The following is an 18,282-nucleotide window of genomic DNA, read 5'->3' as shown; positions in this document are numbered from 1 at the left end:
GACCTGCTGCATAAGAAGTTGTCTGAAGTCATTACCCAGGAGTGAACTGAAAGTCAGGCCAATTTAAACAGGATGCTGCAGAACAGCCACCACAGAATTGCTTTTGCAATCCTCATCCTCCCATCTGCTACAACTGCATGTTGACCAGCATATCCCAGAAAGTCTTCTGGACTTTATACAAACCACAAGTCACACAGAGAGCTGGCTAGGCTGGTCAGTGTTACTTTTAAAGTTTTAACAGCCTTAGAAAAACCAGTACTGCTGGTGTTATCAAGAGAGAAAGTACACTGCCCTATTTGCACGCTATGTTAATTATTCCACCTGTTTTCAAGTTCATAGATATTTTCCAGCTTATCCTAATAACAGCAACAAAAATGCATTAATGGATCCTGTAAGAAATTGCTCCTAAATTTCTGCTTTTCTCCTAGATCCTTTTTAAAGACTGTTTTTCAGCCAACTCCTTCCCAAACTCATTTGGATGAACTTGGACTGTCATCTGATGTACTGAATGAGATCCCTGTGACCACCCACTATGGCCAGATCTTTTCCCAGATTGCCAGTGTTCAGTCATGAAATAAGCACAGCCTAAGACCCTCCAGGTGTACTGCACATATGGTGCCAGGTCCGTTGTGACTCTTCAAGAAACAGGAGACTTGAAGACTTTATGGACTGAAGGCCTTGGTTTTTTTCTATTGAAAGCTGCAAGAAACAGCCATTCCCTATTCAGCAGGTACACTGCACAGCCTTCCAAACATGTTTTCTCCGTGGTGGTTTCAGTGCACCCCAGCGCAGGGCCTGCAGGCTCTGCACAGAGGCATCGGGCGAGTGGCTCTGTGGGACCCACAGCCAGTGGCAACAGTGACACAGGCATGTGGTGCTTTTGCCAGCCAGCAAACAGCTAATTAGATGCGCTAAAACCTGAGACTTCATCAGTCAAGGTTGGGGATTCCCCCCCTTTTGAGATCACAACCTTTGCCCTCCGAAGCAAGGCAGGGTTGGAGCAGCCCTTGTGGCTGCAGTGGTTACTGGCTGCGATCTGCCTCTGTCCTCACTGCTCGCCCTGGGATCCGTCCCAGGTTGTCATTGGGGCTGTGCTCCACCCACACCGCCTGCCTTGTCCAGACACCAGGGCAGCAGGTTAATGACTGTCCCAGTGAGGTGTCAGTAGCTCGCTGGTCCGTCAACTCTCTTCAGCTTAGAATTTTGTCTGAGGACAAGCTCTGAACTGTTGGGGCGGGAGGGTTTTGTCTCACGTTGGAGCATCCTTTGGGACGTGACTCGGGCACGCCATGTGTGTGAGGGGCATCCTTCGGGACGTGACTCGGGCACGCCGTGTGTGTGAGGGGGCACACGGTCTCAACCGAAGGGTCCCGGTCCCGGTCTGGGTCCCGATCTCGATCCCGGTCCCGATCCCGGTCCCGGTCCCGCCGCGCGCGGCTCCGCCCAACTCCCAGGGCTGTGTCAGTGTCGCGAGACTTGAGGCCTCAGGCCCCGCCTCTGCTCTCGCGCGAGTTGCCCCTGCGCGCGCCGGTCCCGCGCTGCGATGGCGGCGCCGGGCTGTGCGGAGCTGCGGGCGGGCGGGCCGGGCGGTGTCCCGGGGGCTGTCCCGCCGCACTCCAGTTGTGTCCCGGGTCCAGGGGGTGTCCCGGGGGCTGTTCCACCGCACCCCAGCGGTGTTCCGTGTTCGGGAGCTGTCCCGCCGCACCCCGGCGTGTCGCGGCGGCGGGGGCGGACGCTGCTGGTGCGGCACCTGCCCGCCGAGCTGACGGCGGCGGAGAAGGAGGATCTGCTGCAGCACTTTGGGGCGGTGTCTGTGCGCGTCCTGTCGGACCACGGCCGGCTGGTGAGGGCTGGGGCCCGGGGCAGGCCGCAGCGGGGCCGAGCCGGTGTGCCGGGCGGGGAGCCCCGCGGGGAGGGCGGGAGAGCGGCGGGCTCAGGGTGCCCCGGGCCGCGGCTTCGGCCTCACTGGCTCTTAGCGATGGGGCTGTGGAAGAGCAGTGCAGAGGGGCCTCTTGCAGGTGTAGGGGCGCACTTTCACAGATGTGTCTGTAGCAATCTCTTGATTTTTTTCTTTTTCCAAGTTAAAAAAACGCGGGCGTATCTGTTTGGTGACAGATGCTGTTCGGAAAGAGCCTTGTATTCCTGCAGAGCTACAGATAATTGATGTCTGCATCTTCTGTCAGGGTCGTGCTTTCTTTATAGGATATCAAAAATACTGACTTTGTTACAATCATTTTGGGTACCAAATCACATAGTGGCAAGGTGAAGTAATAAAGTTTGTTAAAACAAATATAACTTTGAGATGAACTGTGTATTCTGTGAGGCTTTGATTTAATTTGAAAAGCTTGCATCCTTTTAAAACCTAAAAAATAGAGGAAAATGTTAGTTAGAAACCATTCAAAGCACAACAGTAGTTACAACTTTTGTAGCAGGAATAGTATTTTAGAAGTTGCTTTGATGAAAATGTGCTACTGTGAGGTGTTGAAATAAATTTCTTGTTTGAAAAGAGGATTAGACCTCTTTATCCATATGTACTTTTTTGCAGTTTAGGATGGCTTTTGCTTATAGAAAAAAAGCTTTTCCTGTGTTCCTCAAGCAACTGAGTTCCTGTCTTGATTTTTGACTGCAGGAGGTTTATATCTTAAATTCTTAAGAAAAATGTTTTTTAGTCCTTCACGTTTGCTCCATGTGGGAGTTAGGTGACTACTGTCTGGAAGCTTTCAAATATGTAAGCTTGAACTTACAAATTTCTTGTGGACTTATATTTTACATGCAATCTCAACTTTTTGAATGCAGTATAATGTATATATATTATATACAGTAATTTTTTTTTGCTTGTTTTCTAGAAACATACTGCTTTTGCCACCTTTCCCAGTGAAAATGCAGCTGCAAAGGTTTGTATTGAGTTTGTTATTGAATGGTTTGGCAAAGCACTTTTCTGGATTACCAGTTGTGCTCTAAAATGTTTTGCACGTCATCTAGTACTTAATGCTAGAAAAAACAAAGCAGCACAATGTAGTATTAGAGTTCTGTTTCAGGATTTGCTTGCAGGACTTGATGAAATGAACACTTCAGTAGATACCTAAGAAAGATGAGTTGAAAATTGCTTGTGGAAGTCATCTGATCCAACCTTTCACATAGATCATGGCAAACTTAGAGGAGCTGAGACTGAACTGGGCCCTGTCAAGGATGTATGTGCATTTATATACAAACTAAAGCAAACCTAATTTTCTTGTTTTCTGCATAATTACGTATTTGCCATAAAATTCCCTAGTGACGTACACAGTTCAAGGCTACCTTGAATGCCAACTTTGATAAGAAAACTACCACATTAGTGGGAGACTTAGATGCCAGAAAGGTAATGCTAATAATGCTTTTTAAATACTAGTCTGCTAAAAAACCTATGTCTAGAACTTCCGCCTTATGCCCTGGTGTTTGGGTTTTGGTTTTTTTTGCGTTGCTTCTATTTTTTTTAGGCTACATTTCAGAGGAGTACTCAAAAAGTTACAAAGACTGTGTGAGGTGAACAGTGGTGAATTAGGTTGCTTGTGTCACTTGTTAGCAGCCTGTTGTGTTCTGGACTTGCAGAATGCTGGATCTTCTTACTGTTACTTTTAAGAATCTTGATCTTAAAATTCCCAGCTGTTACTAGCGGAATTCAGTATGTTCGTAGTTTATGAGCAAGAGGCTGGTTACTTGAAATCACAGAGATGTACTAGTCTGTGTAATAAGTATCACTGTTGAGGCTGCAGTCCCACCACTGTGTTCAGATGACCTAACTCTGCCGTCGTTCTGGCTGTGCAACCTTGTCTCTTCCTGCCAGCAAGAAAGAGGCACTAAAAGCAGGGCTGTGAAGGCAAACACAGTGCAGGACTGCCTGTGTCCATAGTGGCACAGACTGAGCTTAAGGCAGTTGGGACTGCATCCTATGGCTAATTTACCAATCAAAGGAGAAACAGTTATGCTTTAAAATGATTCTCATGTTTTTCCTCTTCCCTTTCTTTCTTTTCTCCACTGTAATTACTTGAAGGCTTTATCAAGGCTGCATCAGCTGAAACTTTTAGGTCACACCTTGGTTGTTGAATTTGCGAAGGAGCAAGAGAGTGTACAGGCCCTTAGCCAGCCTTCTGTCTCAGAGAAGTGTAAAAGGTATGTGCGTAATATAGTTATGATTGTGGTCAAGGAGAGGAAATTCCATATTCATGATACTTTGGTAGTCCTTTTAACTCAAAGGAAAAATTGTAACCACAAAGAAGTGTTAACAAGGAGGTTCAGATCCACAGATAAGTGACTGCGTTCCTCACATTAGACCTGTGTCATTACCTCTGGAATATGTAACTAAGTGATAAAAGCTATGTGATAGTGTTTAATTAAAACAACTGTAGCAGAGGTTTCAAGTTACTTAGAATATGAACAAAGCAATAATTTAATACCTTTGAATTTCTACAGTCTCTGAACAGAGTGCAGCATGAAATCATTTTAGTTCTTTTCCTATGAGTAGATTGAAGTCAGGAGTGTTTTAATATAGGGAGGCTTACTTAAATCTGCATGAGTACTTATTTTAGAAGACTGTGGCTACAATAATTGTCCACATGTATTAATTCTGAAGCATTGATAATGGCTGTAGTAATACCACTGATAAAGATGTTAAAAATACCTGTGTTAATCAATTTCTAGTATTAATAGATGATACCTATTTTGTATACTACGTGAAGCATTTAAATTTAGCCCTCTTTTAATTAAGATTAAATTAAATTTCAGTTCAGAAGAACCAGTGAAAGAAGAAGAGAAGGTAGAACCAAGCTGTGTTAAAATAGAGAATGGAATTGCACCCAACCACGGGTTAGTGGTTTTTTTATTTGTCTTAATTATTTTATTCTGTTACAGGTTATTTTGAAATGTGTTATGTACTGTTGAACAATAGTTCTGTTTTCTAGTATGCTACTATTCCACAAGCATAGCTGTAGGAATTGTCTTAAAGATGAAGTTTCAATTCCTCAAGTTTAGAATCCTCACAGTCAAGTAGTGACTGGTGCTTTGAGCCATGAAGTTGTGGATTGCACAGTAGCCTTCTAGCACTATGCATTGTTTTCTCAGGAGGAGTCTGAGGGCTGGGTGGGTTGTCCCAGTGTTAACAGCAGAATACCACTGATTTTTGGTTTTCCAGATGCCACTGCTTCTTTCCCGCCTACCCCCCCCCGGCCCCCCAGCCATTTGCATTTTTGCATACATGAAGAACAAGTTTTTTGGAGGCTAGTAAATTCAACACTCTGAGTATTGAGTTTATGATGTTGGTACAGCCTGCTATGCTGTGCTTTTGGTTTTGGATGCTTTGATTGTTTCTATGTACTTAGGTTTTCTGCTTAGGTTGATACTTTCATTGTGCCCAGCCCAGTAAGTCTGTCATGCACTGAGGCCTATTCCCTGGTGTTAAAGTCAATGTAAGGGGACCAAAGCTGTTCTTGGGGAAATAATAATATTTCAGTGTTGCTTCAGATGTAATGAATAGTTAAGCTTCTAGTAATCATTAAGTGTTACCAGTGGCAGTGGTGTTAAGGTGTCTTGTTTTTTTTCCTCAGCCTCACCTTTCCCATCAATTCCTGCCTCAAATATTTGTACCCACCACCTTCAAGTGCAATTCTAGCAAATATAGCAAATGCCTTGGCAAGCGTGCCGAAATTTTATGTCCAGGTAAGTAAAAAACAGGAAACAAAATTGAGTATAAAAATCAAATCTCATTTTTCCTCTTTCAGTTATGCACAGAAATAATTTTTTTGTCATAGTAAATAATAAGTTACTTCTTCTGTGACAGTGTTAATCAATCTTAATTTTTTACCATGTTGAGATAATAAGATTTTATTGACCAGAGATAGCTTACTGAAGACTTAACTAGATATGCTCTTCCTAATTAGATGTGACTTGAGTACTTGGAATTTCAATTGAGAAGATGCTTTGCTTTTCTGATTAGCCTTTTTAGGGTGTTGCTTTTATTTACCATTAGTATGGCGTCTCGGGTGGAGGCTTTCACATTGTTCATTAACATTAAAACTCTGCTGATTTTCAGCTGCCAGAAGTTACTGGCTATGATACCTAGCAAGGAACTGTTGTCACTTATTTGTTTAAGAAAACCTTGCTTATTTTGAATAATTTCAGGTACTTCATCTAATGAATAAAATGAATCTTCCTCCACCCTTTGGACCGATTACTGCTCGCCCTCCCATGGTAACTTTTTAAATATATGTTTTAAGTACTGTAGAAGTGATTCACAATTTAAAATGTCAGTAATATGGTAGGAGATCTAAGTTCTAAAAGCTGGAGAAATCTCTAGAGGATAGCAAATACTGCTGCATTTCACTGGGTACAATGTGCATGTTGGTCTTCTAAAGAAATGTTTTTGACTGTACTTAGAACAAAGAAATACACGTATATGACAGTAGCACTAGAATGTTTCAAACTGTTGGCTCACTGTAGAAACTGAGATGGCTTTGGAGGTTAGGCCTCCACCTGTATGTTTTGACCACATTCTCAGGAAAGTCCTTAAAGCTGAGTGCAAGGTGGAAACCCAGGACCATGGGTTTGCCATATTTCTTATTACCTCAGCTTGAAAGAATTAAAACATTCACTGCTGTGCTTCAGAAAGCAGCAACATTTTCTTTTTGGTTGTGGAAAGTTTTTCATTAGTAATGTGGTTTACCAAAATAGCATCTAGATCCCTATAAGTATACTTTGAGAAAATGCTTCTTGTCATATTATAATTTATTGCTTTGACTGTTTTTATTAAGTAAAGGAAAAGAAGGTACACACTTTTTATTTTCATACAAAATTTAGATACTTTTTTAAACTTTTTCCCCATAATTAGTATGAAGAGTATTTACCAGTGCCTGTGCCACCTCCCCCAATCCCACCTCTGCCTCCTGAAGAGCCTCCTTTGCCTGAAGAGGACGAAGAGCAACTACCTAGTGGGGATGAATCGGAATATGAAAGTGATAATGATGAGGAAAAGGAGAGGTATGTGTTTTGCAGTCATTTGCAAGGTTTTGGGCTCACTTAAAGTGGTGGGTGCCTTTACTCTTCTAGCTTCTAGTTCAGCAAGTGGTGGAATCTCTCTTAACATTTGCAGTACATAGATATAGTATCTAGTAGATAGTATATAAAAATCTTTCTAGGTGCTTAGAGAAACTCCAGATCAACTTAATAACAGAAGGACAGTGCTGTTTTAAATGCAGTAAGAAAAGGAAAACGGCCTGTTGGTGTGCAATTTATCATTTGTTCTCATGTCAAAAAAACCCCACAGTGCAGTTACAAGGAAGCATTAGTTTGTTTTTTGAATTCTTCATTGTTCCATATCTTTACTGAATTAACTACTCAGCCCAAATCATATATTAATAATTGGAGGTTGTGTGCTGAGGATGCTCTTGCAGTTTTGGAAGTGGGGTTTGTTTAATCTTTAAACTCATACTAAAATTAAAAAAACAGTTTTTTATTTGCTATTTAAAGTGAAAAGTAAATCAGAAAGTCACTATGCTTTATTCAGAAAGAGACATGCATTTGGAAAAAGGCACTCCTGTTGAGTGGAAATTGTGTTATAAATTCAGGTTCAGCTTGGGGTGTCACAGCTTTCCTTACAGCTTCAGTGTCCTAATTAGGAGCATGCTTGGGGAAGGAAGGGCATCATTGACTTCATTACAATTATAGATTATTAGTGTAGTTTCATTTTTAAGGTACCTAGTTTTATAATCATATTCTGGAAAGTTCTATTTCAAAGGCTTTAAGGAGAGGGGAAGGGTTTTCATAATGAGTATTTTCAAATAAACTGTAAACCACTTTGTTTTGGTTTGTTTTTTATTTTTGTTAAAATAGAATGACCAAGTTGATGGAATTAGCAACCCTTCAGCCTAAAAGACCGATAAACACAAAGAAACGAGGTGTTAGAAAAAAGCAAAGAATTAAAGACTTACTGAATGTTCCTGTGTGTACTCCCCACAGGTTTGTATTTTTTCTGTGGGTTTTTTCACTTTTTCAGAAGATTACTCCTTTTACTAAACTGTGTTCTCTGCATCATGTTTGCTTTAGTGTTGCTTTTTTAAAACAAGCATTCTTCACTGATAGCTGAATTTGGCAGATGAAGGGAAGATGGTCTTCCCTTATCCTCATGCTTGGTTTTATTGCTCAAAAAGTCCAAATTTTCCTGTAATTTGAACTAAAGTCTGCTCAACTACCTTAATCTGTAAAGTGTGCCTGTTCAAGATCTGTGTTTCTCTTGCTATCAAACTAATAAAAATTCCTTTTCATAAAAAAAATAACTAATTCTGTATCACAGCTGTGACAGAAGCAATCTGGGTCTATTTTTTTAAATACTTCTTAAAATAAAAAGTTATAATAAAATTATTATACTGGACTTGGTTTAAGATGAGTTTGGTTTTTGGAGCTGCAGTTCTGTGGCACAGTAGTCACCAGTGTAGTATTTCTGTGTGGTGATGAGTGATTGTGAATGCATTTTTCGTAATAGCCACCTGCTTCCTCCAAGTGATTTGCTATATTTTTTTAAAATGTGGTATATTTTTTACACTAGGTGAGAGCAGCAGCAAGGCCAGTTATTTTTCATATTTAAGTAACTGCTAAAGTTTTTAATAAATGCCTGTTTGTCTTGTAATGTGGTATGTGGTATGTATTCTTGATTTTGCTCCCACTGCCAGCAATACCTACTGTATTTGTGTTCTGATCAACTTGAACTGTGTTGGATGAGATTTATGAAATGGAGAACACATGTATTCGTGGTAAACAACAGCATTAAATACATCTGGAAGAAATCTTGTATTTGAATATGCATTCATCAGTGTCTGAACCTTTAATTAACATGTTGTTGTTTTAAACAGTAATTTGCACCCTACACTGTCACCTTCAGATGTCTTTGAGCAGCCACATCATGTAGGTCATAAAAAAATAGAGTTTCATATTAGTACTGACATCCCAGCTGTTCTTCAGATAAACTCAGAAAAAGAAGAAAAAAATGGTAAGACTTTGTACTTCCAATGTATTTAATACTAAAATCATCGGGGTTCAATGTGTAGAAAGGTGCTGAAATTTAGGCCAGGAAATTCTTTTCTTCTTTTGTACTGGAGCTTTCAACACCAAGTTGTGTCATGTTTGCATTTGCTGTTTTTCCCATGTTACAAGCTTTGTAAAGGATACAGAGGATTTTAAAGGTCTCTTTCTCTCCTATGTGCTCTGTAGGTTTATGGTGAATTGCACTGCCTTTTAAATGTTAAGATGTTTTTAGCAAATGTTACAAATGCATTCTCAGTATTTTATAGTGTAAATGAATATATCAGGCTAATTTCAGATTTTCCTTTTCCAGCTCTTAGAGAGCAGCATCCAAGTGATTGCCAAGTCCTTCTCTGTGGTGCACTGATTATCTGCTATAATAGTGCTGGGTGATAATAGCAATGAGATGTGATGGTTTTTTATAGGGTTATGGTCAGTTTGTGTTTCTTAGTACTTTATAGTAATATTCAGTTTTTTTAAATCAAAATTAGATAAACCATAGAAAGGGATACAAGCTTGAGCAGGAAGGCTTGTTTTATGCTAACTAGCATGTGCCATGGCTTTTGTTTGTAGTACATTGGGTTTTATAGGACCATATAGAGCAGATGCTTTTGTCAAACCAGGGATTAAGACTAATTTTCTAAAGGATGTGTTCAAATTGCTTTACAAAGTCTACTATATTAAAATATTACTGAAAGGAGTATACTTCTTTTGCTTGCTCTTGATCCTCTTGTGAATAAACATACAAACTGCTTAAATAATGTGTTGAAATTTCAGATCTTTCTGCAACCACAGAAGAAATCAATAATACAGGCTTTGGAAGGATTTTCCCAGCTCCTAGCTCAAATGATAAAATGGAAACTGAAGAGGAGGATGATGAAATACCATCAGAATTTATTTCTAGAAAGGATCTAGAAAAAAACAGACTTTCTAGAGAAGGTATAACTGAGAATGTATTATCTAGTAATACCTTTTTGATTTGTTGAAACAAATAGTTTAAATAAGTAATTCCTTTCTTAGTTGATAAGTTATTTTATGTACTGAGCAAATATGCGAAGTAAACGAACTAAAACATTCTCTATTTTTTCTCTTCTTTAAGAAATGGAAAAATTTTCTGTTTTCAAAAACTATGAACCAGGTGATCCAAATTGCAGGATATATGTGAAGAATTTAGCTAAACAAGTCCAAGAAAAGGTAGGTAAACAAGCAAATCAAATATTTATCCAAAAGGGCTTTTTCTTGGCTTTTCTCTTATACCTACACTTTAATTTCAGGATCTCAAGTTCATTTTTGGAAGATATGTTGACTTCCAGTCAGAAGTGGAACGAAATATGTGAGTTCATTTGGTACTTGGTTAGATTTAAGTTTCTTATGTTATCTTCTACGATACTGTTGAAAATTGTGATTTTAGAACTAGTCATCGTTTTTTATGTTTCTACATAAGGAAAAAATGTGTTTCATCTGAAAATCTTCATTTATCTCAAGTACAGAAATAGAATTGTTTTATAAACAGTGTAGATGATTGTGTGTATCTGGTCATTTTGCATGTCCTATTTAGTAGTACTGCACACCAATTTGCCATCCTGCAGTCCGATGTTACTTTTTAGTAAATGGTTCCCCCAGGCAAAATGGTCTCCAAGGACATCATTCCTACTTGTAGGCTTTGCTCCTGTTTCTGCTATTTCTCCAATTTGATGCATGAGAATCACATTTTTACTGTGAAATATGAAAGTTTTGTGAAACCTGAGTAATTCCCAATTCTCCATTTTGCCTCTAGGTTTGATATACGTTTGATGAAAGAAGGCCGTATGAAGGGACAGGCTTTCATTGGACTTCCTAATGAAAAAGCAGCTGCTAAAGCATTAAAAGAAGCAAATGGATATGTCTTATTTGAAAAACCCATGGTGGTTGTATCTTTTTCTTCAAACATTTACGTTATATTCTTTGTAATCTGCCCATCAATCTCTTGTTTTGCTGTCATAGTGTTCTACAAAAGAGGAAAAACAGAAAACCAGTCAGCATAACACAGTGTACTATTGTTAGTTTTATGGTAGCTGAAAAAAAATAGAGGCACCTCTTCTAAAATAGGAGAGTAAAGGTGATAATATAAGACAATAAGATTCTCTGGTCTTACCTCCGATCCTGCAAAGACAATACAAAAAATAATTTAGCTTGTATGACCTCTGTATTTAAATTAAATACAAGCTTTTTGACTTGGTTGGGCCTATGTTTGCAGAATTAAGAACATAAGAAGTGTTCCTATTGGGGTCAGTTGTCTCTGTTTACACTGGGTCTCCAGCTGGAACTGTCACTTTTTAGTTGCATGGCACTGTTTTTTGTCTGTAAATCTTTCCTTATTTTTCACTTGAATGTTTCATAGTTTGTTTCATTTTCTTTGTGCTCACATTTATCCCAACCTCTGTTCCTTTTACCTTTTTTCCTCCTAAATTCTGAGACATCAAAGTTACAGAATTAACATGCTGGGATGGAAGATTGTAGATATCAAGCATTTATCCCTCTGTAGTTACTCTGCACCAAACCTATTTCCAGTTAGTTCTCCTTATTTACTTAGTATTGCAAACTCTTGGACAGTCTCTCTTAATAACTTTAGTACTGTGTAACTTTATACTGTAGTAGAATTGATTCACAGGTAAAGATCACTTTCTAGACTGTGATTTGCAGAAGTAATCTTTTTTTTCTTCTTGATTGGCTTCTACGTATCACGGACACTTGTAGTCCTTAACAGAATCTCAGCAATTTGCTCGTTCAGCTAGACCAAAACAGGATGCCAATGAAGGGAAAAGGAAAAAGTAGAACACTGCACAAGGTATGGACTCTCTGCCTGAAAATAAAAATAAATAATTAGGCTTGGATTTTTTTTGTTAGCGTGTGCGTTTGTTTGTTTTTATGTAATATCTCTTTAATGGCTTATTTAGGAATACTGGGAAACATTCCATACAATTTTCTTTTCTTAAATATGTGCTTATATGAGGAAAACAGAATGCAAGGTATATAGTAAGTTTAAAACGTTGCTTCTTCCTCTGTTTAACAATTCGGAGACTGACATTTCACTGCTCCTGATCTCATAGGGTACCTGTCAGTTTCTCTAATCCTTAATCTGGGGAGCTAAGGAGAATAATTATGTGGAATTGGACCACTTACCTTTTAGTAATCTTCCAGGGTTTTGGTATTGAAAAGAGTTGCCTCTTTACATTGGTAGGGATGGAAGGGAAGGAGTAAAGTGATGCTGAAGAACTGGTTCCAGCAATGAACTTCTGCTAGCTGTAAAGGACCTTTGGCTTTGCTAACTTTGGAAGATGAGATCTTAGTGCTGTTGCAGCATCCTTTAAACTTATCTGAATTAGTGAAGGATTTTCTGTCAGAACATGCTGCTTAATGCTGCATTAATCAAGACTTCCTTTGTGGAATGCGTAGGTCCTGATTTTTGGCATTATTATCCCATCATAACATGTTGGGAAAGTAACTTATAGCAGAAAGTAATTGCTATTATTTCTTATGATGTAGCTTTACTTCACTACTGCTTACTCTATTTCCTTTTAACTCAAGCGAAATGAGCTCTAATTTAACTGTGATGGGTTTCATGGCCTGAAAACATTTGCATAGTGAACTCTCAAATTCTTATGTGAAGTAACTGATGCAAGAATAAGAAGCACTCAGTTCTCAAGCTGCACCCTCTGATAGATCAACGAGTTCAAATTTAAAGGGCATTGAACTTAATCACTGGTTACAGTTAGGGATTGCTCTGGGTATGCCACCACTTAAGACAAAATGAACTCAAATCTTAGGCTGAGTGCTTATGAAGTATTCTACTTAATCCATGATGTGTTTTTAATCTGGAGGTTTGATCCTTGTTACTTTGAAGAAAACGTGAAGTTTGAAATAAAGGATGTGAACAGTTGGTTTTGATTTTTACAAATTGGTTGGAGACCCCACAGAATGGTTATTGTGAGGGTAGTATTTCTATTTACAACAGTTATGTTAATTGTATGTTCCTTGTTGTATCCATTGTCCTAAGGATTTCTTAATCAGATTATGTTTGAACTTGTTTCCCTCATATCTGAGATACTACTTGGTCTTAGAAGTTCCTATTTCGTACAACTGATTGTGGTTTGCAAAATCTATATTTTGTAAAATTAAAAGTAATTTTTTTTACAGGCATTCTTCTGTATTGGTCATTGAAAAGAGAGAAGCGAGCCGTGGCTAAAGTATCTTATTAGGAACAAGTGTTGATGAGACAGTTTCAGTCTTGTTTCCTACTCCTGCTTTGTTAGCAAAAACTTGTATTTATATTTTATCTAGCATCTAATAAGAAGATTACTAAGTGTCTTGATATTCAAAAAAGAAACTTGAAACATTTTAGCTATTGGAAAGCCTGATAGATGAAGACTGAGCATTTTTGCATGACTATGTTTTCCTTTTCCTACTGGAACATTTGGGTGGATGCTGATTTATGATGCAAAATTCCATTATAGAAATCTGAGTCTGGTTTTGTGTTTCATGGATTTTTTTGTTTGTTTGTTTGGGGTTTTTAAAATTTCCTCTATAGAGATTTTATCCTTTGTGGAGAAGATAATACCTATGGTTTATAAAAATACTATGTAAGTCCTCGCTGGCTGAAATATCTTTCTTGATTGACTGGCAAAAAGTTCAGTTAGTATTTGGGGTGACTATTTTTCCTGTAGCTAAAATACAACTTTTTGGGAGAAAGGTTATGTAGAAGAAACTGATGCTGAGACTTCTCCAGCTTCTTCTTAGGAAGAAGTGACTTGAAAGCCAGCATTAAATGGAAATGTGATTGGGTTTTGGACCTGATGGGGAAAAAAAAAAGTGAGTCTGTGAGATGGCAAAGACTTGAAGGAGAATTATGAAACAGAAAAATCTGGTGGTATCCTAGTAGTTCCAGTTACAAAAAAATGTATTTACTTTTGAATATGGAGTTTAGTGTTGGTGGATCCATCAGCCCTCATTAAGTCTCATAAGGTGTCAGAACTGTATTTTATCAAACAAGCATATTTGCTTTTGATAGGTAGCATAAAGTTATGTGTCTGCAATACTGAGAATCAAGTAAAATTAAACCACATTCTGCTGTTCTTCTTTAGAAACATTCCTGCGTAAATACTGCAGTAATACTGTCATGCAGAGTGTATCCTTTCTTGTTGTATCCTTTTTTTGTGCAATGTTTCCCGTAGCACTCAACTACATCTAAGTTTTCATATAGAGTAGGTGTGGGGAGGAGTTTACATGTTTAAAGCTTGAGCTAATCTGGTAATTTTGAAAAGCAAAAGATGCTTTTTCAGGGGGAAAAAAGAAATCAATGAGTTTTCTGTGTGGTGTGAATAGACACATTAAAGGTTCTTAGTCTTAAAAGGTGGCCTCCACCTTTTTCCTCAAAGGTCATATACCTTACTAATTTGTGGTCCCATTCCTTAGTGAAACAGTTCTAGCTCAAACAAGCTGATGTATGTGGAGCTGTGCTGAGCTCACACTGAGGGTGTCACTTTGTTTTTCTTTAAATAAATATTATTATATTAATATGTTGGCTAAAATATGTTGCAGAGCAATTCCTAATATTAAGGGGTTGACAGGTATTTAGATCATTTGATGATTACTGTTGTCCTGGTATATGAGAAACAATCTGTAGTTGATTCAGTTTATACATTCCTTACTATGTCTTTTTTGAGTAAAGAAAAAATTAATAATAACTTGCAATGAAGTATTTGAACTAATACTCAACTATTAATCACTGCTACCTTTTTGTTGGTGTCTTTTTTTTTTTAGATTGTTCTCTGCACTGAGGTAGTGTTGTTGCCAGTGACTTAATTTTCTTGTGGGTTTCATACTACATTACTATTTAACTTTCTGTAATTTAAAATTAATACAGCCTGCATCTATTAAGTCATATTTTTTTCAGACATTAAGCACTTCTTAAAATACTTTAACATCTTTCAGTTTAGTTGTCAAAACAAAGTATAACAGTGCTGTTTTCTGGTTGTTCTTACTTTTAACATGCCTTTGTGATGTTCCAGGTCCCTTTTGTGTTCCATCTCTTTCAAGTATTATCAAGCTGGGGGAAGAAGCAGTGTAATCGTCAGGACTCTTGAACTGTGCGTAGTAGCGTTTCTAAAGTATTTAAGGCAGACTATAAATTGGCAGACTATACATTTTCTCGTCTTAAAGATTCCACCTCTTTAAAGTGTCACAAGACTTATATGATAAATGTATGTTAGTTTGCTTTTGAAATCTAATAAATTATTTCCTTTCTCTTTGTTTTGCCTTTCTCTCTTCATTTTGGCTTTTATTGTGGGGTTTTTGAGTTGGGACGGATCTTTTTCCTGTCTTGGAACCAACAGGAGGACTAGTGCACCGACATGAATTTGTACTGTGAAATTAGGCACTGTTTTACTCAGTAATTAACTTCCACTGTTCACCTGCATCTTGAAAAATGTCAGTAGTGAGACTGAAGTCATTAAAACAACAGTAGCAGTTAAAGCAGTGTTAAACCTGTGTAAATGCCCTGTTGAACTGTGATTAGTAACAATAAATGCTGTGGAGGTCACATAGTAGGATTTCTTACATATTTGGCAGATTACTGTAACTGTCTCAAAGCATGTGGGAAACATTTTAATGATGTTTACTTGGCAATAGGGAGTCCAGTCTAGTGGACTTAAAGTTATTCCATAAAATACTAAGTCATGGTTGATGGTCTAGTAACTGGCTCATGTAAAAGATTTATTTTGTCATCATTCCAGCTGCAGGCAGTCCAAATCACTAGTTAGGATGTCTGGACCAAAGTAAGTGTATCTTTGCTGGTTCTTTCCATATGAATTGGCTTATCATATTACTATAAAATGCTTTTACTGGAATTCTTTTTTAGCTTATTTGTTGCATTCCCATGTGGACTGTGTAGTTGTTTGTTAGTTTATCTTACTTGTTTTTGGACTTGTAGACCAGGAAAAATATACTGAGAGAAGTTTTATGAGAGTGGCTGAAGGATTTATGATGCTTAGAAGTGAGAAAAAAGTAGCTTAATTTTTTTTTTGTGGGTTCTGTGGCCATGCCATTATGAATAAAGCTAAGCTGTATTTTTGGTGGGGTTTTAATTATTAAAGTAAAATACAAATAAAACATGATGTCCACCATCTTACACTCATAAACTATCAAGGAAACTTTTGCAGTCTTGTTGAGAGAATATTTTTTTGGAAGTCAGGAGGAAAAACTTTCATTCCTTTAAGTCAACTGGGTTTTTGTATACCTATTTCTGCTGACGGTTTGTATTTGGGGCTTTGTTTCTATGGTTCTATGATAGTGTGTCCTGACACCCGTGTTGAGCTACAAGTACAGGACCAAGTTATTAAAATAGTGCATAAAAGGCCAGCAAGTGAGTTTTCAAAGCAGTGAAGTAGGGTAACAGCAAGGTGGTGCTGTGCTCAAGGACAAAAATACTTTTTTAAGGCATGCAATAACTGTATATCCCTAGAGCCTTCCTTTTCCAAATCTCAGGAATATGTTCCAGACTATAATCTTACATTGAATCGACATCATCGTGTGTAATATAAAACTTTTAGATATTTTCTACTTTAGTGTTGCTAGAGTGGCTTTGACATACAAAGTAACTAATGGAGTTAGTCATAGAAAAATGTTTCTTTTCTCTGAGAATGGACAAAACCACAACTAAAGTAAACAGCTGTATTTGGTCGTCTATATATAACATGTAAGGACCTTCTGCCAGGAGCTGCTAGTTCGGGTAGGAGCTGCAGTGTTTGGCCTACAACAGGAACAGTAGCAAGGCAAGCTCCTTTAGGAAACCAGTGGCCAACAAAACTAGCATTCCAGGGGAAAGAAAAGCAAACAAACGAAATCCCAAATAGCGATCCCCAGCAGAGACGGGTATACAGACGCGAGCTCGGCTCTTCCCCGGGGCTCTGGCGCAGTTGTGCGGTGCCCGGCTCGGTCCCGGCGGAAGGGGCGGTGCTGCGGGCTTCGGGCTGCGGGCGGGCGGCGGGTGCGGGAGTGGGGCCGGCCCAGCACGTACGTACGGGGTCCCGGGGCTCCGCCGCTCCTCTCGGGGTGTGCGCGGCCGGGGGAGCTCGGGGAGCAAGGGGGCCCGGCCCGGCGCACTCGCGACCGGCGGCGCTGCCCCTGCCGGGCCCTGGAGGAGCGGCCGAAGCGGGGTTTGGTTCGCCTGTGCGAAACACCGAGCTGGTGGTGGGGAGCCACTCGAAGTGACAGGGACACTGCTTTGCTGTCCTGTAACAGCTTCAGCAGGCCTGCGTCAGACCTCTCGCAAATGTAAATGCTGCTGCTGGTGTGTTGGAGATTGCAGCTGAGCTTCACAGCGCAGACTAACCCAGAAGACAAGGTGACCTGAGATCTCATGCTGTCCACGACAGCAATAGTGCTCTTCAGAGACAGTTTTCTCGCACGTTCTCTGAAGTCCAGTCAGCTGTGCTCTCTTCCGTAGGTGAATACAGGCCTATTAGTTTTTAAGTTTCAAAAGCGTTGTGAAGCCAGAGCCATCAGAATGTGGTGGGGATTTCAACATCCTCATTCTCTTATCATTACTTGTACTGAAGTTAGAACAACCATGTATCTATTTCAAAGAAATGAAAAACAACATTGGGTCTTCAAGTGTTAGGCCTTGGAGCTGGTTGGGTCAAAGTACATTAGTCTCACTGCTTTGTGTAATTTACTGCTTTATGTACTTACTGCTCTAAGTAAAATTTGCCAGTCTGATAAATGGCTTCTCTCATCAGAGAAAATCAAACCTTCTTAGCTCGTTTTCTGTTAATGTATGTTCTTCCTATCAGGGCAAAGAAGCATTTTTTCATGAAAATGGATGCACACAACAACTGCTAGTGGCTGAAATTTATCTGTGTACTTTACCAAAGATCTACAAGTAAATAATTTCATTAAAATGATTTTGTTCACAAGAAGAAAAACAAGCTAAATATACCAAACTATTGATTCTAAATAACTCTGTCTGCTTGTGAAGAATAGTGACAACTGATAGCAACAGGCTCTGGAAAGCAGATTCTGTACTATATATAAACTGGTGTATTTTGTGCTTGAATTTGCTCCAAAGAGTGCAGCTCTACTGCTGATGGATATGAATTATCATTTCCTTGAAACAAAAATGAGGATCATTTTGTGGAAGTCGTGGAAGATTTGATATAAACTTTGGCCTGGGTATCTGTATCATAGCAGGTTGGAGTTTTC

General features: G+C 39.0%; 1 protein-coding gene across 4 annotated transcripts; it reads left to right on the top strand.

The window, feature by feature from the left end:
* Positions 1 to 1,539: 1,539 nt before the first annotated feature.
* Positions 1,540 to 15,333, top strand: RNPC3 (RNA binding region (RNP1, RRM) containing 3). 4 transcript variants are annotated; one of them, XR_005562396.1, is made up of 15 exons: positions 1,540 to 1,843; positions 2,847 to 2,894; positions 4,031 to 4,149; positions 4,762 to 4,842; positions 5,580 to 5,691; positions 6,154 to 6,222; positions 6,860 to 7,008; positions 7,861 to 7,986; positions 8,877 to 9,013; positions 9,823 to 9,984; positions 10,145 to 10,239; positions 10,320 to 10,378; positions 10,823 to 10,955; positions 11,800 to 14,893; positions 15,093 to 15,333. XR_005562396.1 is itself a non-coding variant. In XM_027747519.2 (15 exons), exons 1-14 carry the CDS (start codon positions 1,544 to 1,546, stop codon positions 11,857 to 11,859), a joined length of 1,650 nt encoding a protein of 549 aa, XP_027603320.2. In that variant the 5' UTR covers positions 1,540 to 1,543; the 3' UTR covers positions 11,860 to 11,872; positions 15,093 to 15,333. The 4 variants fall into 4 exon arrangements, 3 of the variants coding, with proteins under 3 accessions (XP_027603320.2, XP_039234261.1, XP_039234260.1); XM_027747519.2 differs by having other exon boundaries at positions 11,800 to 11,872; XM_039378327.1 differs by having other exon boundaries at positions 11,800 to 11,872; positions 14,166 to 15,333.
* The last annotated feature ends 2,949 nt before the right edge of the window (positions 15,334 to 18,282 follow it).

This window comes from Pipra filicauda, unplaced genomic scaffold (genome assembly GCF_003945595.2).
Source record: "Pipra filicauda isolate LSUMZ 115617 unplaced genomic scaffold, ASM394559v2 scaffold135_size2527700_pilon, whole genome shotgun sequence".
Taxonomy (NCBI): Eukaryota; Metazoa; Chordata; class Aves; order Passeriformes; family Pipridae; genus Pipra; species Pipra filicauda.
This window is presented reverse-complemented; position numbering and strand designations above follow the sequence as displayed.

What these genes read in the sequence shown, in the direction of transcription:
- RNPC3 (XM_027747519.2), top strand. Translation starts at nt 1,544, where the DNA reads ATGGCGGCGCCGGGCTGTGCGGAGCTGCGGGCGGGCGGGCCGGGCGGT. An exon ending in AAACAGACTTTCTAGAGAAG is followed by an intron (nt 9,985 to 10,144) that starts GTATAACTGAGA and finishes CTCTTCTTTAAG; the next exon opens with AAATGGAAAAATTTTCTGTT. An exon ending in TCAGAAGTGGAACGAAATAT is followed by an intron (nt 10,379 to 10,822) that starts GTGAGTTCATTT and finishes TTTTGCCTCTAG; the next exon opens with GTTTGATATACGTTTGATGA.